The 21,274-nt window shown below is 40.4% G+C and overlaps 1 protein-coding gene and 2 long non-coding RNA genes across 8 annotated transcripts in view; 1 reads left to right on the forward strand and 2 right to left on the reverse strand.

Annotated features, from left to right (window-relative positions):
* Positions 1 to 1,000: 1,000 nt before the first annotated feature.
* Positions 1,001 to 9,528, reverse strand: LOC121963737 (rapamycin-insensitive companion of mTOR-like). 4 transcript variants are annotated; one of them, XM_088076968.1, is made up of 7 exons: positions 7,381 to 7,571; positions 4,558 to 4,790; positions 4,248 to 4,454; positions 3,946 to 4,098; positions 3,587 to 3,710; positions 3,351 to 3,489; positions 1,001 to 2,592 (listed from the first exon to the last, which is right to left on the reverse strand). In XM_088076968.1, the coding sequence occupies exons 1-7, from the start codon at positions 7,419 to 7,421 to the stop codon at positions 2,512 to 2,514; spliced, it is 978 nt and encodes a 325-aa protein (XP_087933094.1). In that variant the 5' UTR covers positions 7,422 to 7,571; the 3' UTR covers positions 1,001 to 2,511. The 4 variants fall into 4 exon arrangements, 2 of the variants coding, with proteins under 2 accessions (XP_087933094.1, XP_087933093.1); XM_088076967.1 differs by having other exon boundaries at positions 4,558 to 4,838; XR_015776474.1 differs by lacking the exons at positions 1,001 to 2,592; positions 3,351 to 3,489; positions 3,587 to 3,710; positions 3,946 to 4,098; positions 4,248 to 4,454 and having other exon boundaries at positions 4,652 to 4,790; positions 7,381 to 9,528.
* A 203-nt stretch (positions 9,529 to 9,731) lies between these two features.
* On the forward strand, positions 9,732 to 15,249 carry LOC121944595 (uncharacterized). Its single transcript, XR_006105919.2, has 3 exons — positions 9,732 to 10,244; positions 11,140 to 11,577; positions 12,116 to 15,249. It is a non-coding gene; the product is annotated as an uncharacterized LOC121944595 (long non-coding RNA).
* Positions 15,250 to 17,010: 1,761 nt separating this feature from the next.
* The window catches only part of LOC148189789 (uncharacterized), a 278,012-nt gene continuing 273,748 nt past the window's right edge, over positions 17,011 to 21,274 (reverse strand). For all 3 annotated transcript variants that reach the window (XR_015776325.1, XR_015776324.1, XR_015776323.1), the window contains exon 7: positions 17,011 to 17,145. This is a non-coding gene — a long non-coding RNA (uncharacterized LOC148189789). The remainder of the gene's footprint in view (positions 17,146 to 21,274) is intronic.

Consider the following 21,274-nt stretch of genomic DNA (forward strand, 5'->3'; position numbering starts at 1 on the left):
GGTCCGTTTTTGAAAGATTCTATGCTATGGCGTGTCTCGGCACGCTATTTTATGCTGTTTTGAGGTGTTTTCAGCTGTTTTTGGGACATGTCATATTTTGACATTTTTGCCTTACTATAGCCTTGCCTTTTCGGTCATTTTTTTCAACATCCCATTTTGGTGTTTTTGGTCCGTTTTTGAAAGATTCTATGCTATGGCGTGTCTCGGCACGCTATTTCATGCTGTTTTGAGGTGTTTTTAGCTGTTTTTGGGACATGTCATTTTTTGACATTTTTGCCTTACTATAGCCTTGCCTTTTCGGTCATTTTTTCAATATCCTGAATTATAGTGTTTTTGGCCGTTTTTGAAAAATTCTATGCTATGGCGTGTGTTGGCACGCAATTTTATGCTGTTTAGAGGTGTTTTCAGTCTTTTTTGGGATATGTCATTTTTTGAAATTTTTACCTTACTATAGCCTTGCCTTTTTGGTCATTTTGTCAATATCCTGTCAAAATATGACATGTCCCAAAAACAGCTGAAAAGGAAGAATACTTTGACTTATTTATACTATTTGGGATGACATCCTGTACTGTGACTACCTTTCACGAGTTTTTTGCATGGAATGGCCCAACTTAGTCAGTAAAATTGCCCCCCGTGACTGTGTGTATCACTGATGCCATCATAGTCTATTGTAAACAGAGCAACAGAGAGAGGGGCTGTGCACAGCTGTACATCGAAATAAGCCAAAGTTGCAGTGAAGTTGCAGTGATTTGAGAAGATTGCATGGATGTCATGAATTCACAGAATTGCCTGAATTTTCGCAAATTGTTAAGTGCATTTTGCAGCAAGTATCAGAAATAGTCAGAAATAGTTCCCCATTACTGTCATTTGGAGTTTAAGGATAATTTTTGAGTTCACATATTTAACTCTGTTACATTTCAGTAGTTCCAACCTAATACTGGATGTACAGTTCAAAATCAAAAATAGAAATAAAAAAATAATGTGTGAAATATTTTGGGTATTTTAAATTTTGTTTTATTAACAATGCATCCCTTTGATAGGATTGTATGTTTCTTCAGGTCATCAATGGCCCCCAAAACATACCGTTCACATTATACAAGGGAAACCACGATTCAGGCAATACAGTCTTGAGGAAAAATATTATACATCACTTTTTTTTTTCTTCTCTGGTTGAGCTTACTCTATGGTACAGACATACAATAAACAGATCCGATCTGACATCACTCAGCTGATCTAAGAATCATCTCTCTATGAGTCCATTTGTGTAGCAGCATTATAGGAAAAACAAGCCAATGGATACAGAGATCCCCCGTTTCCCTGGAAACCTTTTACAAATCCTTTAGTCATCACACCGCTCCCCCCCTCCTCCATCTCAGCCAATGACAGACAGTGATATTGCATTTTTAACAAGCATGAAACAGCTCAAAGTGACATTAAGGCTTTGTCATGCTTGTTGCACATGCAGTGGAAGTGGAGCACAGAGGTAAGAAGGCATAGAGCTGGGGGGCTGCTGGGCTTATGCAGGTTTTGGAGATGTCTTGTGAGTAGAGTTTGGTACTAAATCTGTAATGAATCATTCTAAAGATTAACTTGTACAACAGAGCATCTTTCCAAAAGATCAACCCATCTCCTGATAAGATTACTAATGATGCGATGGCTGAAGAAAAACACCAAAGGTCCTAAGCAAGTAAAGGATGGCATAAACTAGCATTAAATTACATGCTATTCTCCTCATGTATTGTGTAAGGTTGGCATATATAGTGCTTTAGAAAATACAATACTAGTGATGTTTGATTGTCTGAGATACAAGAAATAGAAAAGTAATTGGCTGTCTGTGCTGAAACGAGGCTACAGGTTATAGGAGGTGGTGAGGCAAGAGAAGCAAAAGCACGTTACCTGGCTAGAACAGATCACAAGTCGGGGTGGGACATGAACCAGGGAGGCTCCGGACAGGTTTTTAAAACAGCAGGGCCCTTTTGTTTCATACGGAGAAAAAAACGTGGGGTCAGAGGAATCACTGGGGTAGAGACAACAACATGCCTTATTCATTTCATTACAGAAAAACACCACCTCTGGAAAGAGATAAAATGCTGATAGAACTATTTTTTCTTCTTTTGAACACAATGTGAGTCTTTGTCTTAATGTTCCAGCTTGTCCTTTAGCATTGTGTTGATGCATTATTGAGTGTTGTTCAAAATTGCCGACCCATTTGAAAACAGTATTTGGTTAAACTGCTCCCCCTTTTTCCTGTTTGAAAAAAAAAGTCTGAAACAGCACTGGGCGAGTCCGGTTAAATTTTGTTTACAGATACCAACAGCCTTTTGTTTCCAAGAAAGGCGAGCAATGACCACCTCCTCCTCTTCCTTGGATATAGTACTCTGTTTTAAGCAACAGAAACATGCCAGATGCCTCCCCAACCTTATTTCTTATATTTTCTCAGTCGTTTTTTTTATTTATGTTCGTAAGGTGGCAGGACCGGGGCTGTGCAGGTAACACAAGGGGGGAGGATGATCAGGATTCTGCAGGAGGGTCACCATCCTCTTCAACAGGTTTTGGTTGTTTTGTCAGGATTGCCTCTGCTTCCTCATACATCTGAGAAAAAAGTCAAGGGAAACGTTATACATGGGATGGTAAACACAACAGGCTCTGACACATCAAGCCAACTGTCAGCTGACCGTCAATGTTGGGCCGTCCGTGAGTGTCTATTTTAGTCCCCAGTTTTTAATGGGTGTGCAACACTGTTAGCACTGTGGTCGGCTCTTCTCAGCTTTTTTTCTGCCAATTCAGCATCTTCAATTGGAATGAGAGACGGTGGAGCGAGTCTGTGAATAAAATTTCTCTGTTCTCAGTGCACAGACAAACAACTAAAGTCAAGAGAGCGAGATACCAAAAAAAATACTTTAACTGATTGCAGAAATGGTTTATAATTGTTAAAGTTGTTGTTCCCTGGAGTGCAGTAAATAACCTTTGTTATTTCAACATCGAGTTGTATTGTTAATGGCTAACTTAATTATCTGGATAAATAGCACCATGAATCCATCCTGTCGGTCTTCTTGTTTCTCTTTCTTAATGATGAACACAAACTAGCGCCACCTGCTGGTATGAAGAGTTATTTCCTCTCATGCAGGTGCAGAACGTACATGTTATAGCTGGATGATGGTTGTAGTCTTTTTAGTGTGTTTGAGTGCAACTTTTTGGCTGTGACACAGGCAACATGAGGTGATGCAACAACAGTCAGCCTTCCTTGCCACTAGTTTTTTGATGCTGCTTTGGTGTGTCTGGGCATACAGATGTGGAGTTTCAGAAAATAGTATAATAACAGCGGGGGAAGGGGTGGTGTAATGTCTTACCGGCATGAATTGCACGTCCTGGAAGAGTTCCTGTATAAAACATCTTGAGGTCAGGCGAAACATACAGTGGGCTAAGAGGTGGGAAACCTCAGAGTACAGGCAGATGTCATCAAACGCATAGGGAAACTTCTCCTTTATCCTGTGGGAAAGAGAGAAAATGAGCAGGACTTAAAATAACCCTTTGCAATTCAACATTTATCTCAATAAGTGCACGTAGAATAAAGAGAGAGCTTTACGTCAGTAGTCCTGTTTCGTGGCCTTTGGTTCCTACAGAGGAGCTGAGGTTGATGATGAGGCGGAGCACCTCCTTCCTCAGCAGGACTCGGGAGGCGGGGCCATCTTCTGATATGGCCTTGCCACCTACATGACATGTGAATAAATTGTTTATTTTGTTGTGGAAATGATGTAATATTTAACTTTTGTTGTCATGACAAAACTGCAGACTGTAAGAATTAAACATATTTTTCAGCAGTTTATATAACAAAGGAGTAATTTCACAAATGCAGTGAGTTTTTGTTGTCGTTTAAAACATGACATCTTGATAAAGTCTTAAAAAACACTCATCCCTGCAGGTATGGGTAACTCATGCGCTTACCTATGACAATGTCAGCAGGTGTAGGCGTGCTACAAACTGAGCCTTGTGACACGGCAGCGTCGCTGCAGCCCGACACCCCAGAAAACTTGGACTGAGGCATCACCTCCAGACGATGGCCGCTCTGCCCTCCCCATGATGGGAAGTCGACATAGTCTGAGGAGAAGAAAGATCTGTCGTTATACACTATATATAAAAAGATCCGTCGTTATAGTTTAAGAATGCCCATGTGAATGACTGAAAAACTAAGAGTGTGTGTGTGTGTGTGTGTGTGTGTGTGTGTGTGTGTGTGTGTGTGTGCTCACCTGTCCGAGGGTGTGTGCTGTTGATCTGTGGCTGTGTGGGGTATCCGAGGACGATGGCTCCTACACAGTAGAGGCAGTTTTCTTCAGTGTGTTCCTGCAGTCCCGTCTCCTCTGAACCCACCGTGTGGTTCTGGGCGTCGCCTCGGCACACGATCAGCTCAGAGATGCTGAACTGCTGCTTCAGTGCTGGGAGAGCAGGGCGGTCACCTACAGAGGGCGAAACCATGGTGATCACAAACGCAACAAATCTCAAGATCTTTTTCTTTTACGTTTCGTTGATTTCATTATCATTTAATCACACTGAATTTACCGTCTCCATCGCCAAAGAGGAAGCGTTTCTGCTGAAAGTAGGCGGAGTCTCCAATATGGAACATGTCGTTGATGTCCATGGGCAGCGCTAAGCCAACATAGTCATCACTGCACCCGTAGGTGGCGCTAGAAACCATAGAGCGCACTGAAGAGCAGCGGTGTAGAGTGCTTTGGTTGATGGGACTGAGAAGTTCCTCTTTGTCCAGAGAGGCAAAGCTCAGAGCCTTCAGAAACCTAGGGAGGGCAAGAGGAGAGGTGCGTGAGAGGATCCGGGGGGAGAGACTGGGGCAGAAAAGGATCATGAGGAGTAAGTGAAAAAATAAAAGCACAGAGACACAGACTTAGTGAACAGAGAGTCAGAAGCAAGTCTGAATCATCACAACGGCTCTGCAGCCAATCAGGGCGGCAGCAGAGGACACGAGCATCTAAGGTGTGATATCACGGTCTTAAAGCAACGTCAAGTACCGATCGATAAAACACACTAAAGAACCCAAACATCAGTAGAGCAAAGCTTCACGTGGAAAAACATACCTTGTGAAGCACATTAGATAGGAAAAATAATAATAATTGGTGTCCTTGGAAAAAAAGGTGTTTGAGCTGGTCAGTGTTGGGGCTGCTCAGACTGGAAAAAATCATTATCACGATAATTTTAGTGAATATTGAGGTCATGATTCTTTAACAAGATTAGACATCACTTTAATTGAACTTTAAAATCTATTATTTTTAACAGTGAATTTCCTTTAAGTTCAAATAAAATTCAACTGAAAGAAAAAGAAAAAAGGTAAAAGGAAAAAAAAGAAATTAAATATTAAACACAAAAACTCACACATGTAAACACATATACATACTTAAATAAATACTATAAAATTAAATAAAAAAGTAAAATTAATTTCAATAAATGAGATTTTGCAGTATTGCACCTCCACAACATAATAAAAGTGAAATGTGGCACAATAATTTATGTCAATTATTTATCTTAATTGTCTTGCTGACATTATCATTTGAAGCAAAAATTAAAATTGAAAATAATCTCATTAATTGCACAGCCCTAGTCAGTCTGACCTAAAGTTGTATACAAGTGTACAGTTCCAACAAGTGGACAATAACAATATATATCAAAGGTTTTTTCAAGTCATCCAAAATAAAATAAATGTATTAATCTTTTTATTTACTAATGTGTCGTAGAAGATAATTATTTTCTAATTATGCAAATGTAATCATGAGTAATTGTATGTTGTGATATGATCCAATAATGTCATCGGGACTTTAGAGTCTTTCACTGTCCCCAGTAAGTCTGCGTGTTATGATACTGTCAGAGCGATGACACCTTGCAGATGTTTTGTCTACACTGTTAGGCACAGCTGTGTGACGTGTGAAACACGCTGGTTAAAGTCGAATGACGCTGTTCCTTTAAGTTTTTGGTATGTCTCTGTCCATGCACAGGTGCTGTGCCAAAAGCTTCTCCGATCACATTTACGTAATAAATAATAATAATCAAGTGAGGACAACTGACGCCCACCGAGTTCTTTTCGTTATACAAGTTTACAAATTTTCTCATTAAGTTTATTTAATTATACATCAAGTGTGTGTTATCAGTTATTTAAATAGTTTATTTCACCGTTCATTCGTTAGTCAAGAGTACAAGATTTTCCTCAATGGTACGTCATGAAAAATGTCATCTGATAATGTCTTAAAAAATGTAATTAAAACCATCACAGTATAGTATGTCTTTAAAAAAAAATCATTTAAAAAATCGTAGCATAGTATGTATTAAAAGTGTTACAGGAGATTTTGTCTTCTAGGATGTCATTAAAAACATCACCAGCAATTTGAGCAACATATACATTAAGTATTTACATTAGAAAAGCCTCAATTTACAGTAAAATGGCAATCATGGAAAATCATCCTATAGGATACATTCAAATTATAGTTAATATAATAGTTTGTTCTGATGCAACAACTCTTCAGTAGCATTTTACAGTTGTAGCTGGTCAACTTGGAGCTAGTTTTTCTACTTTGGATAGTCATTTCAATCCAGTAACGCCCCACCTGAGGGTCAGACCTCCTCCAAAGGGTCACAAAAAGAATTTGAAGCAGAAAAGTTGCAGCTGAGGGGCCAAATCTGGCCTTTGACAGGATGCCAGGTGGCCTGCTGACCATTCTCTAACTCACAATGGAGATACACAGATTCACACTGAGATGTTTTTTGGACTTTGAATATAAATAATATGCATAAGTGCATTAAAAAAAATCAAAATACAGCTTATTAAAACACAAACAAAAAAAGTGCCAGGGGAGGATCAACCACATCCCCCGACAGAGATCCCAAATGTCCTAAAATCCTTGAAACATCCATGTGTACATCTGACCTGTGCGTGACTTTGGCGAGCAAATTCAGATTTAAGCGCTCTAAGGGGTTGTGAGATGATTCATGAAAGACAAAATTATAAACTACTCTTTTCAAACTATTAATTTTTCAAACTTTTCTCTACCTTATGCTTTTAATAAAAAGTTGTACTTTTTTACCTCTGTGAAAACTGAGAAATCTCAGGTGGAAATCAATAATTGAAAGAACTGCTGACAAACAACTCACAGCCAGAGATGTGAGGAGGGGCCCCAAATAGACACTGCTTTTTTTTTATTAAGGTGCCACAAGCTGAAAAACTTAGGATCATTTGTATTTCACTCACTTACATGTTTTTCTGCTTTTAAGTTAAGGCTTCTCTTTTGATCTAAAACGAGTAACTGTAGCAGACAGATATATATATTGGAATAAAAAGTACAATTTCCCTTGGAAATGCAGTGAATAAATATTATAACTCACCAGGGAGCGCATAGTCTTTCCAAGCATGTCCACCCATTCATTCTGTTAAGTAATGTCCCCACAGAGCAGAGCAGAGCAGAGCAGTGCAGTGGCTCCTTCACAGTGGCACCATATTTCTGGCCTCCACTTCGTAAATGTCTGGCACCTCTCCCATGGACGACGACACCATTTGGACAGAAGTGCACCCATAACGCTCCATCTCATACCGGATCAGCTGTTTCCAGAAGCCATTATTCGGTCTCACCACGGGTCGACTGGTCCTCACCCACCCGTGGGCCTGCAGGAGAGTCGCTCCGCGGTGCTTCATCAGGTAGACCATGCACAGGGCGGCGGAGCGGCTCACGCCCGCGTTACAGTGCACCAAAGTGCGGCCACCGCGCTCCGCAGTCAGCTGGATTTTATCCGCCACCTCGTCAAAGTGCTCGCAGAGAGGAGACATCGGGGAGTCAGAGAGCGGGATGTGGATGTACTCCACACCGGCAGGAGGAGGGTAGCGGCTCTTGGTCTCAGTGACGTTAATGATGCAGGTTATTTTGCACCGAGTCACCTGGGAGGGATCATGAGCTGCTCTGGCGTTACTGACATAGAGATGCTCGGTGACTCGGCACAGGCCCAACAGACCTGCAAGACCCGACTGATGCATGCGCGGCGTTGACTAGTCCACTTGTCTGACCAAAATATTACTGCAAACTATCTGCACCCGATCCGTGCATGGATGTATAATCAGGAAGTCCGATCCGTGCCGCCTGTTTGATCAGTTCTGCGCATGTGCAAGCAGTCCACCATCTTGGACAGCTACCTACGGCAGCCTCACATGGACAAACAGGTCCTGATGCGCGAATATTGATGTGGAGACAAATTATGCTTGAAAATCGCTGTCCATGCTGAGGTCTCAGGAAAAGACTCTGAAAAGTAAAATTTGTATAAAATATAACTGATTATTGATATATGACAACAGCTTGATTAAAAATATGTTTGCAAGTGCGGAGTTTCACAACAATTATTTAGTATTAATAATTAATTATAATTATACCATAAAGCCTATATAATATCATTATACTAAATATATTTTGGCAGTACATCAGCAACCGCTTGGCCAATTTGGACATTTTATGGGTGATTATGGGGGTTATTGAGGATGTTGAATCCATTTCTGACATTTTCAAAATGTATGTTTTAAACCAGAAGTCTGCATATTCTAACTGCATTTGGGCTGATTTTGATGAATTTTTATTCAATTTAGGCATCCTCCACACTAAATGAAACATGACAATCAATTAATGAATCCGTCAATCAGATTGCCAATATGTCCATGCAGAAAAGGTTTGACTATATGATAGTAGATGTCTTATTTTAATTAAATAGATACAGATATACTTTCCATTGCCTTAGTTGAGTTCTGAACGCTGAAGTTGGGGTACACGGGCTTTTCACCGAATTCACAAGCAGGACCTCCGATTTTGGGTGGCTTTCCATTGTACTTTTTCTCATAGGAGGCCAGAATATCTTGACCTCCTGAACGCAGCATGATGACAAGCAGGTGCCCATCTCATTCTGGATGTGAGCCATGTGAATCCTCTTCTCAGGGTCCGTATGGAGAGGGGATTTCAGGATGCTCACAAAATCTCTCTGGTTTTCCAGCTCAGTGGATCCCTGCATCTTGGTGTCGAGCTGGATTTGAAACTAAATGTTTCAGTTTATCTGCTTTGTCTTTCTGCAACACAGCATACTAGTATTAACACGGTTCCCACAGTCATGGAAAACCTGGAAACGTCCTGAAATTTCACAAAAACATATTCCAGGCCTGGAGAAGTCTTTGAATCAATAACTGGTTGGATTTTACAGCCCTCTAGCAAAAAATCCTGAAATGTTTTTTTAAAAGTATTTCTTTTTAATTGTATTTATTTTTTTGGTATCATAATTTAAATATAACGTTATTGTAACAATAAACATAGTTTTTGGGACATTTTTCCTCCTTTTGGATAATTTTGGAGGGTGGCTGTGGAGGGCAGGCATGAGTGGGTGGAGGAAAGTGGGCATAATTGTAAAGTGAACTGTATAGTCATCTGTCTATTTCTGTGAAATCAAATAAAATACAAAAAAAGAAAAAAAAAGAAATGATGATCTTAATTTAATTTAATTGCAAAATCTTCATATTGTGTACCACTGTGCTGCTCAATGAGAAGCAGAAAAGGAGATTAAATGTGCTATGCTGGTGTGTCTATGTAGGGAAATAACTGTAGTTAACATGCAGATAAAGCATTAGTTATGTTACAGTGTGTCCCTTTAAGTAAACCGATAGCAGAATACTGTAGTGCCTTTTGCTTTGAGGTGGTTGCTGCGTGGAGCTGCTGGTGCCTGCAGGCAGTCCTCGGTTGCCCAGGAAACACAGATGGTGGATGAAGGGCGCGCATACAAAAGACCATAAACCTGTGGCAGCAGCTGGAGACCGAGACCGCTGATTAATTCAGGTCTGTGCTTAGTCAAAGGCGTCTCTGTTCTCTCTTAATACCTCCCATCCATTTTCTTTGTCCCGGGGCTTCCGTCCTCCACTTTATCCCGTTTCCCCGGACTGCTCTCCCGTCAGTGCGCAGCTGTTGTTGGCACTCCCACATCTGCTTGTCTCGGATCGGCAGCCATGTAGACGACGCTCCGCCGCAGCTCGTGTTAGTGCGTAGCGTGGAGGTCCAGGGGGCGAGCAGCCTTTTACTGCGGGCTAATCGCAGCACTCACACGGCGTGAATTTGCAGGGTCGGCGGCTGCCCTGGGCATGGAGGAAGAAGAGGAAGAAAAAGAAGAAGAAGTGATGTTTTTGCACCGTTTGATGCTGCGGGACAGGTGCATGTGGAACCTGGACATCACTGGTAGGAGAAAAAAAACACTTCACCTCCTATTGTTTTGTTCTGTTTTTACATTTTTTTTCTAATTAAACTAGTCTAATCGGATTTATCTGTTGTTAAATAAGATAAACATGGACTCAATGAATTTCCTGCAGAGGAGGGCCTAGTCTGTCTTCCCTAAACCTGACATCCTTTCAGGGTTTATGAATATTGATATATGCTTATTTATAGAAAAGCTATTTCTGGTGGACACATGGTAGATTAGATGATTGGTTTAATCTCGGACGATATGTTGCTGGCAGTGTTACAGTATAATGTATAGCCCAAACCAGATAGACAATATCTATAGCATGAGCTGCATGCAATATACCATGTTTTTTTTGTATAGCTTGCATAGGTAGGCAATTGATTTTTTTTTTCGAGGCGGGGCACAGGGGACGTCACCCTCAATATTAAGAACATGTGCATTTGCCCCCTCCCCTCAATTAAAAACATAACAGCAGCACAGCACCTTCATTTTAACAAAACTGAAGACATTTAGCCTACACCACAAATTGATGCAGCCAATGCACAAAATGGTGCGTAAAAATTCACCAGAACACAGGAAATTAACTGTTTGATGCTCAAAATTTTCTGGCCTGTTTAAAAATTAAGGAGGACACGCTCCCTTTTATGCTAAAAACCCACGCCCTTGACTGCATGGACAACAGAAATGTCAAACCAGTTCTTAACCCTTAACCCCCTAGCTATGGTCTGAAGTTCTAATTTAATACATTTCTTTAGATTTTCCTGGGCAAAGTAGGACATCAAATACAAAAATGCAATGCAAAAACATACTGGATCATCTACTGTAACATCAATTCATAGATATTTATGATCAGCTGTAAACATACCCATTCAGTATGCTTTTATTTTGTAGGTAACCTTGTGGTTGGAGGATTCATCCACAGAGCTGCCGACATGTCACCAGTCAGGAAACTGGGAGGATCCAAATGGAAACCAACAGCAGGACAGGTTATGTGTACAGGCTGGATTATATTTACCAAAAATCATGAGGGAGGATAGTGTTTCACAGCACATAACATCAGATGGATAATTGAACAGCACTACTCAGTTAGATAACATGTCTTTTAACAGTGGGTGTGTTTCAGTCTCATTTGTGTAAGACTAAATAAAGCAGCAACAACGAGCAATCCCTTGGGTGTCTTAGGAGGTCAGTTGGGTTGCGTCCCACTTTTCTGCTGCTTTGTGTTGTGTGTTCCTCTCCAGTTACACTGATGAAAAAACCTGGGCTCGCGCTGGACCTCACGAGCTGCACGACTCCATCGCCCTCCGCTGTGTGCTGCCTCACACAACGGTACTGGATCTGTCTGTAGATTTACACCGCTGTGACTTTTATCCCCCCTCATATTCACTTTACACTCCACCCTGTGACTTGTTATATAGGTCTAGATGAATATAAACTGCAGAGCCAATTTTTACGGACTCTTATCTCGCTTTTTGCCACAGGATGTGTCCCTGCGTATGTGTGTGCGTTAAGCCTCTGTGCCGGCTGAGAGTGCAGATAAATGAGGAGCAGATAGAACATGGGAGATTAGTTATGTGTTAAATCGCTGCCATATTTTCCGCTATATGCTGCTGCCCTTTTCCAGGATTATGGTTAAGAGAGGAGATAAACCTGTGAGTGGAAACCGTGACCAAATCAGATTTAGCATGATCAGCTTTTCAGATTCATTATTCAACATTATGCAGGATAATCCTGGAAAGTAAATGTTTGCACAAAAAATACCCAGAGTATGACGTGTAAAAGAGTTCAACTAAAAATGATGTTCACCTCTCTGTTTCCTCCTCTTTATTTTCTTTTTTTAACAGCTGTCGTGTCCTTTCTCCTGCAGCGATCGATGCATGGTGCCATCGCTGCTGTCCTGTACCTTCAGAAGGAGAGGATCCATGTCCAAGTGTTCCCCCACTGGGAGACGACTTCTGCCGCTCCTGTGTATCAATGAAAAAGGGCTTTGAAGAGTTCAAAATGCCACCGCAGCTTTGTAGTCAGTGTCAGCATGATCTGATTTAACAGGAAGGTATTTCACGGCTGGTGTTTTGGGTCCAGAATAGTCTGCTGTAGCGCTCTTTCCTGTTTCCCTCAAATGTGCGGTAATACTAATATAGCTTTGTCCACCCCCACTCTCATGTTTTTTTTTTTTCTTTTTGGCTGATCATAAACACTGCAGCCATCGAACAACCTCTCATCCTTATTTTCATCAGCCGCCGTGTGCAGTAACCTCTTCGCTCTGTTACCTTGGTTACCTTGTCTTTCACACTTTGGCCACTTCTCCCTTTATAAGACACTTTAAAATCACTAGTGTTTTTTTTTTTTTCAATGTGTGTTAACTTCTCACCAAACTAAGCATCTATCTGCCAGATTCAAAACTGGAAAGCTTTAGTTTTTCAAGCCTGTTAAAAAAAATCTGCTTTAGTGTGTGAGAGTTTTCTCACATTATGACAATGTGTAATTCTCACAGTATGTTCATTGTTTGTCTTGAAACGTCTCAATTTGGGTGTGAAGCCGACTAATTTTTACAGTACAAACTCTGTATTTTTACTGTAGCGTGTGGGCGTGTGAGTGTCTGCGTGAGTGCATGTGTTTGTGTGCATGTGCTCTATTTGGTGTGCGTGTTTGTTCCTCTGCATGTGTCCGTCTGACAAAACACATTCGTAATGGGCCTGAAGCTACTAGCTGCTTTCAGTGGTTTTTCTCATTGCTGCACAGATTCTTTTCTTTTAAAAAAATGCCTGAATCTCTTCTTTTAGCACTCTGGATGTACCAGACAAAAGGATAAAAACCATATTTACAAATGATTCTTAGCATTTGTTACGGCTCTAATTGAAGTACCAGTTAGGTGGGGGTTCTTGTGATTCAGATAATCACAAGAATGTCGCTGGAAATTAATGGTGTGTAGTTTTCTAAATGGTGCCTGCTAGTGTTAATTAAACTGTCCTGATGCCTACAGCCCCATCATCTGATACTTCAGCAAATTACAGCAAATGCTAATAATTATGTGCAAATAGCTTTTTACCCAGGTCTGGATTCTACTAACAGTATCTCACTAATATCTAACAATACTAATGTCTGCTAACAGTCGGATGATTACTAACCTGTACTCTGAATGCTGATGGCTGGCCTTGATCTTTCTAACCCACTGACTAACCCCTCTGCTTTATGCCCGCAGTCTGACGCACACACTCCTCTCTCACGATCCTGCAATCCTTCTTCTAGAAATCACAGACAAAGATGAATTATTAAAGAAGAAAATCAATGAAAGCTGTTAAAGTGAGCATGTCAAGAAGGGTTTCAGGACTTGGGAAGGGAAATGTTATTAACCACTAGATGAAAAGAGGAGCAGAAAGAGCTGCTGATATCAAACTGGGTTGACCACATACTTTAGAAGAAGCCTCGCAAAAATGATTTGATCCCAAAATGTCTCACGCCGCTGTTCCACACTTTGCAGGCTAAATTCACATCTTTAGAGGTCGTCTTTCTGTCTCTGCCTGTGTGGTCAACCCTCGCAGGTGAGTGCCTGGCTTGTTGTCACCACAGGCCACGCAAACCTTCACTACTAACTTACTATGGTGTTGATACTAACAGTGGTGAGGCTGTAAAGGCCCGCCTGTTGCTCCTACTAACATCCGTGTTCTTTCTGACTGAAACTTCCTGGTGTTTGTAATCAAATTATTCCGTCTCTTTGTTAGTCTGTAATTAAATCAGAGCATGCCTCTTGGTACTGGGGATGTTTATTAAATGACATTACATGGAGGCTTTTACCCAAAACATCTTCTAGTGCCATGAGTGTATGCTTTTTATCAGTGGGAACAAAGCTCTAACCGTGTTAGTGACGTGCTCGACCCAAATCCTGATAAACAAGTTCTGTTCTCTCAACAAGCTACTAACATCTCCTAAAGTTAAATAACCAGGTACTAACCAAAGAGCTTTTATTAGCTCACTGCAAACTAACAAACTAACCTACTAATAAACTAATAACCTAACAAAAACTAACTAAAATCACTAACTTTGTGCTGAGTGGCAGAATATGTAAAGCATCCTGTTTTGGAGGCGTGGCATCACTGACAGAAACACGTTTTCAAGAGTTACTGATCTAATGTGCCTGTTTGTGTGTGTGTGTGTGTGTGTGTGTGTGTGTGTGTGTGTGAGAGAGAGAGAGAGGGAGAGAGAGAGAGAGGGATAAGAACAGCGTGTGCGTGTTTGTTCTCTCAAAAATAATTTTAAGGAATAGTCTACCCCCAAAGTGATAATTTATATGCGTTACTCAGCCTGTGTTACATTGAATTCATGGGGAAAACTGCTTTTCTTGCATGCCTCCACAGTGCATGAAGAATCAAAAAACAGAGAAAATTCTTGATAAACTGAAGTCATAGAGGGCCATGCTTGCTCAGGCGCACTACCTCTCCATACACGAGCCTATTGATGTGGAAGGTTTTTGAACTGTACGGCTTTAGTTTAAATGCATGTGTCTGGGAAATACTGAGCATACGACTGGATACATGAGATTGTGTGAGAAATTTTTGAACTCATGTTTTGTTATAGTTTTTGTGTTCTTAAACGTAGCCCCCATTTACTTCAATATAATAAAAACAAATTTCCCATTTTTGGATTCTTCGAAGGCATGCGAGAAAAGCAGAGTTTTCGTCATAAGTTCCATGTAGCACAGGGTGAGGATTTGAAATACAAAAGATCATTTTGGGGGTGTTGCTTTAACATACCAATTGAGGTTACATTAATTAGAACAGTTTTAGTCAAATATATCCACAATTGCTCTTTTAGCTGTGCATCAAGATACTAAACTTTAGACCTCTCAAAAAATTAACTGTGATGAACAATAAAGCATGTAAAGAGAAATAAATTCAATGTACACTACTATTTTTGTACTTAATAGCTGATATACCAGCTGACTTTACTACATACTTTTGTAATAATCAATTTTCGCATAAAAAATAAAACGGCTTTATGGTATTGTCTCCTTTGTCATCCATTTAAATAAAAAACTGCACACACACACACACACACACACACACACACACACACACACACACACACACACACACAAACACCCATCTAGACAAGCATTCAAACTGACCACAACAACAGAAGGTACAGTAGAGCCCTGTCCATGAATATGTTTTCCGTAAATTACGAGGGATTTTATTTCTATGGCCATATGGAGTGCCAACTCCAAGAACGCCATTTATCCTAAATAACATCTTCCCTCTATTGATTGCTGCAATCCCGCTGAAGCGTGAATACTGTTGCAGCACGCTCAGTGCTTGCATAGTCCTAATGCATCCATTTTCTTTGAAAAATAAAAAGTATTTAGGAATCCACAAAATCTATGTAATTAATCAATAACAGATTATTTTTTGTTTTATTATTTTTGTGTCTGTTTTTTTGGGATCAAAGCTGGACTTTTGAAATGTACTGAGACTTTCTCATGTTTGTATATGATAAAACTTGCCATATGTTGAATTGATTCATATACACCAATCTACATGTTGCCACACATCAGTGGGAAGATTTTTAGATTGTCGTTCATGCAGTATAACAGCAGGGGGCAGCAACTCATCAGGGTAGAGGATTTGATGTTTTTTGGTGCAGCGTAAGCTCTAACTATCCTATATGCTTCTGCCTATACTCACAAGAACTGGACACATGTTTGAGAAGGTGCAATGATTTCATACAATTTACAATTTCTGTGGATGATAGAATATGTATATTTGCTATATTGTGGTAGTAACTATGCATGTCTGATTCACTTTAACCTTTTGACTCTGGAGTTTTTTTCTTGTGCTGCTATCAGATGCCCCTCACAAATATGTTAACATTTGAACCCGAAACAATTTTTTTTAAAAGCTAGGGAAACATTTCTTGAGCAAAAAAATGTTTTTTTTAATTTTACTTTCTTCACCCTTTTTTAAAACTAATTTTAAGGTTATTTTCTTGTACTTTTTAATAATTTCTTGCTAATTTCTTCTTTATTTGCTCATTGCTTTTTTTTGGCAGAAATCAAGCCAATTTGCTCAGGTTTCAAAGGGTTGAACTCCATATTTATCATTGACTGTTACTTTATTTTAATTGACTTTATATTAATTTAATGAATTATTTTATTTCATTTTATTGTTTTCAAACTTTATAACATTAGCATGCATAAATGTTTCTTTGTAAAATATGCACAGTACATTATTTAAGTGTCTCATCTTTAAGGGGGTGAAGTAATGACTTTTTCACCTTAAAACAAAAGTTGAAACACTGGATACACGCACAGTTTTGTAATTTTGTTATCTGTATTGAAGGCATTTATTATTTCCTGTATTATGTTTGAGATTCCTCTCTGTGACTCTGTCTGGCAGATGTCTGTGATGCAGCTGTCATCAGACTGCTTTTCCAATGCATGCTGTGGAAAGCAGAAATTGTCCTTGTTAGACACGCAGATTCGATTTTGCTGATTTGCTCTTGCACCATCCCTTGTTGATCTAGATACAAAGGTCAAAGGTTATCCCATCTATATTTTGAGAGTTTGAAAGCTATGCAGACTGCAGCAGTGTCAAATGATATTAGATCCAGCGACAAATGTGACCAATTTGTTTATCTATTTATAACAAATAATTCTGATTATTCTGTCTTTGTTACTCCAACTAAATGTCAAACAGGTTTATGTGTGTGACACAGACAGAGAGAATGATAAAGCGTTTGTGTTGCACACCTCAGTGGACCTTCATTCCATTGTCTTCCTCCTCCTTTGCTTGTGTCGGACAGAGGGGGTTCTGCTCTGCCCACCCTTTGAGTCCCGATGTGATCCAGATGACGGGGGTTCCAGAGGTAGGAGCAGCGGGGCCCAGGGTCTTCATGGGTCACCTGTAATTTACCACAGAGCTCAGAGAGCAGAGTCTTAACACACACAAAACCCCTGACAGAACACTGAGGCTCCACTTAAAGTCTTGAATATCACACAAAACTCCAGTTCAAAGGCAGGTATGTTGGGATGAAAAACATTAATCGGCTTAATGATGTTTTCTCGCGAATGGTTAGTTTAGCCATGCTTTGAAAACACACTAATGCTCCAGTTTACAGGGACTTGGATGCAACAGAAGCATTTGTGGCCCAGAAAGAGAGTGAGAGTGAGAGTGAGAGAGAGAAAAAGAGGGAAAGAGAGAGAGAGAGTGATGGAGAAGAAACAGTGCGGGCTGGCAAGAAATAATTCCACAATTATCTCATCGTATCAGAATTTCTGGAGATTTTACCGACTATGTATTTCCGTTTTACTCTTTCCTAAAAAAAGAATGAGGAATGTCTGTGCACAGTGCAGATGTGTCTGTGTTTATGTGTGTGATCCAGAGGCAGCTCTCTGTAACCAGAGCCTCCATCACAGGGAGGATGTCTGCTGAAATAACAGCTCGCTGCCTCCAACGGAATTTGTCTGTAAGCTGTAAAAGATGGCGAGGGAGACGAAGAAGAAAAAGTGAGCTCGGGAAGTATTTCTCTCTGCGGCGCTGTAATCAGCAGCGTTCGGCCCTGCAGAGTTTAAAATAGTAAATCCGCTCAAAGACAGTTCAAGGGCTGAATAGAGATTGCTCTCCCCTGTAGGTATGTGTGTTTGTATGTGTGTGTCTGCTTAAAGTTTGAATGAAGATGTGTGAATCTGGTTCGAATGTAGAGGGTTTCTATTTTTACGGTACAAGTCTTATTCAGGTCTGCTCTACATTCACACTTGTTAAATGCAGTATTTAACAAGCTTAACACTCCACACTGTCAATAGAAACTCAAATCAGTGTAATTTAGTAGTGAGACCATTCATCTGTAAATACACTGTAAATGCATCTGACAAATCACATAAACATCCCCTTGCCAAATATCAACTACAAGCACCATTACAAACTCCACCCTCACTGAAACAAGCCCCGTAGAAAAGTGCATAAATTGGTCTGTGTCATCACCAGAGTTGTATCTCCCAAACGTGTTTTACTTAAAGGTGTCAGTCATCTCTTATCGAGACCGGTAGGTCTTAAGCTTTGAAGAAACTGATTTGTCAGTGGGCCACAATCTGCGACAAAGACAGTCACCTACTTTGGAAAAAAAATCAAGCATAAAATCAATTTTGGGCTGTTGGTGAGTGTTCACTTTAGTCGCTGTGGTCTATCCCACACCATTTGCCCTTGTTGGCACAAGTCGGCTTTTATTCAGCTGATTCATCATGTTGAATTCGTGTCAGCAAAGGCAGAGCCAGTCGGTGATTGAAATCACTCTGATATGCATTTCAGCTCAGCGTATGAAAAGAGAAACGGAAGTGAAAAGTAAACAAAAAACTATAGTCAATAGGGCGTGAGATCGAAACAAGGCAAAAATATTACACTCTTCTTTCTTTTTACAGTTGCATATGTCTTCATGCATCATAGAGTTAGCCCTTGCAATCTGCCACATAGCAGATACAGACCTCAGAGCTCATGGCCAGCGCCCATATTATTTTGGGCCCCAATACAAGTATTGGTGAGCAGGAATGGAAGTGGAGAGCAGTAGAATTTGGGTCAGGGGTTGCGGGTCTTTAAGCGTACAATAGAGGCTTTAACACAAGGGCAGGGGGAGTTCATGAAAATGGTTTGCAGACATTTAAAACACTGGAGAGAGAAAAAATCCAGCTGATCTCCACCAACAGGGCAATCTCTGTCTTTACCAGACTGCAGGTTTTTCAGACCAACACACATCGAAGGACTGACGTGAGGATTGACGTGACTGTCTGCAGAAACACGAACATAATATGGTTCAAGTATTTTGGAAAATCTGAGAGCACAGATTCTTGTTCTACTTTATGTTGATGCAAAATTACTGCATACTTGTAGCTGAGTGTTTTGCGGTGATAATCCAAAAAGACTTTCTTCTTTGCTGATTCTTGCTTCACTCTGCTTCTTTGGGTTGTAAAGTTTTAAAAAATAACAATATTGATACCAACACCAGGCCCCTTAAAGTGACACAGACACCGACAGAGTGTTTAATTCCTATTTTTTTCTCTATCTGATTCAATTACCGTCATGTGAAACCAATTAATTGTGCAAAATGCCACCAGATGCCACAGGCATGTAGTACAGCCATACATTCTGGGGGCATCTCAGCTGTGAATGAAGGGCCTACCGGGCACAGGCACAGGGGCCAAAAGTGTCAGGGGCCCCGTCTGACACTCATCTTCAAAATGTCACTTAAAGTAAAATGTAGTGACCCAGAAGAGACACAAAAAGACAACAAAGAGATGCAGAGGAACTGCAAAGAGACCGAAAATTACTGCAAAAGGGGCCAAACAAACACAAAGGGACAATGAATGACTAGAAATCGACAGAAAAAAAACAGAAAAGGGTCCCCAAAAAACTTCCTCAAAGAGACACAAAATGGCTACAAAAAATGGCAAAACAAGAGACAAAACCACGAAGAAGACACCAAATCACCAAAAAGAACCAACTCAAAACAAAACAAAAAAAATCCTCAAGGAGGCACAAAATAACCCACGGAAGGGGCAAAACAACCAAAAAGAGACACAAAAAAAACCATAAGAGACACAAAATGACTACAACAAAAAATAACCAAAACCACTGAAAAGTCTGTGTGTGTGTTTCCAGTCCTGTGGGAGAGGTGGCAAGACCTTTTACAAGTCTGTACCCAGGGGCCAATTGTCTCATAATCCGCCCATGATCAGGCAAGCTGAACTTCCAACTCTATCAACTATGCCATGCTTGAATTCACCACATCACGGGCTGTATGTGTTGCAGCTGCTGTGATAGTGGGCCAATCACATTAAATCAAAGAATGCTTGCTGTGATTGGCTGTGAGTAAAACCAAACAAACTGTCTTTTTTTTTTTTTTTTTTGATCTGGGTACAAAAAGGATAAAATGCAGGTACCATTTAACTGGAAAAGTTTTGACACTACTTGGGTTATTTCAGCCTATAAAGGTATCAGGTACGGATACCCAGCCTTATTGCTTCATAACTTTGAAATCATCTTCCATCAAATTGCAGGACACATGATCTGCATCCATTAAACTATTTCACACATGATCTACCTGGTCATACCGGATCCTCCTCCCTCCTGTGTCTTTCTTCCATACACTAAGTCTTGTTAATAGTGTGAAAATGGTGATATTAAGTCAGAGACCTGGTGCTTCCTAAACGCCTTTCTTTCCCCCGCCTGCAGCCAACATTCAGAGACTAGATAAGCGGACGGTCGGAGAGACCAATCTGTCCTGCTGGCTGGTGAATGATGGACAGTAATTAAAAGTTAGCTAATAACCTCTTCACACCTGACATTTCAACAGGGAGGTCCTGGACACCATTATCTACATATAGATTAAACAGCGTAATTGGCAGGGAGATAGGGTTAGGAGGATCGCGAAAGGAAAAGGAGAAAAAAAGGCCAGGCCATCGCCAAACCATTAAGCAGAATATCTGAGTGACACTCTGATTTTGCTCCTCTTGCTAATGCGACAGGAATTGAGCTGAACTAAAATGCTAAATGAATGAAGCCTATCTCGGTGTGGTTATTACCGGGGCAAACATCGGCCATGGAAAATAGCTTTAATTTCATAATAATTGCTAGATGGACGTGACTCGTTAGAGACACAATATGGGAGTGGAAGGAGAAGGAGAGAGAGGGGGAGGAAGGGAGGACGGGAGAAACTCTTATGAGGATGAATGCTGTTAGTTGGGCTGCACTACTTTTGCTCCCACTCACTGCAATTTGCACCAACTCATTGATAAGTGATACTGTGGACTGATGAGATAGAAATGGAGAGAATTAGTTGCACTGTCATTAGCATTGTGGACATGTGAAACTACTTCATTTGGAAACTAAAACATTGCTGAAAGAGTTTCTACACAGGTTACACTTTTATAGTTCCCGCAGGTTTGTGTTGAACACTAATAGATTATTACACATGCACCACATCATAGCTTTCAAAATTTCTGATGGCTTTACTAGTGAATGTGATATTTAGGTTATGAACT

Source organism: Plectropomus leopardus, chromosome 4, assembly GCF_026936395.1.
Source record: "Plectropomus leopardus strain MGB_pleo_1.0 chromosome 4, ASM2693639v1, whole genome shotgun sequence".
NCBI classification, from domain to species: Eukaryota; Metazoa; Chordata; class Actinopteri; order Perciformes; family Serranidae; genus Plectropomus; species Plectropomus leopardus.

Coding starts and splice junctions, on each gene's coding strand:
- LOC121963737 (XM_088076967.1), bottom strand. CDS start 7,421: ATGAATGGGTGGACATGCTTGGAAAGACTATGCGCTCCCTG. Junction 3,711..3,945: donor ACCTGCTGACATTGTCATAG/GTAAGCGCATGA, acceptor CATGTCATGTAG/GTGGCAAGGCCATATCAGAA. Junction 3,490..3,586: donor CACGAAACAGGACTACTGAC/GTAAAGCTCTCT, acceptor TCTTTCCCACAG/GATAAAGGAGAAGTTTCCCT.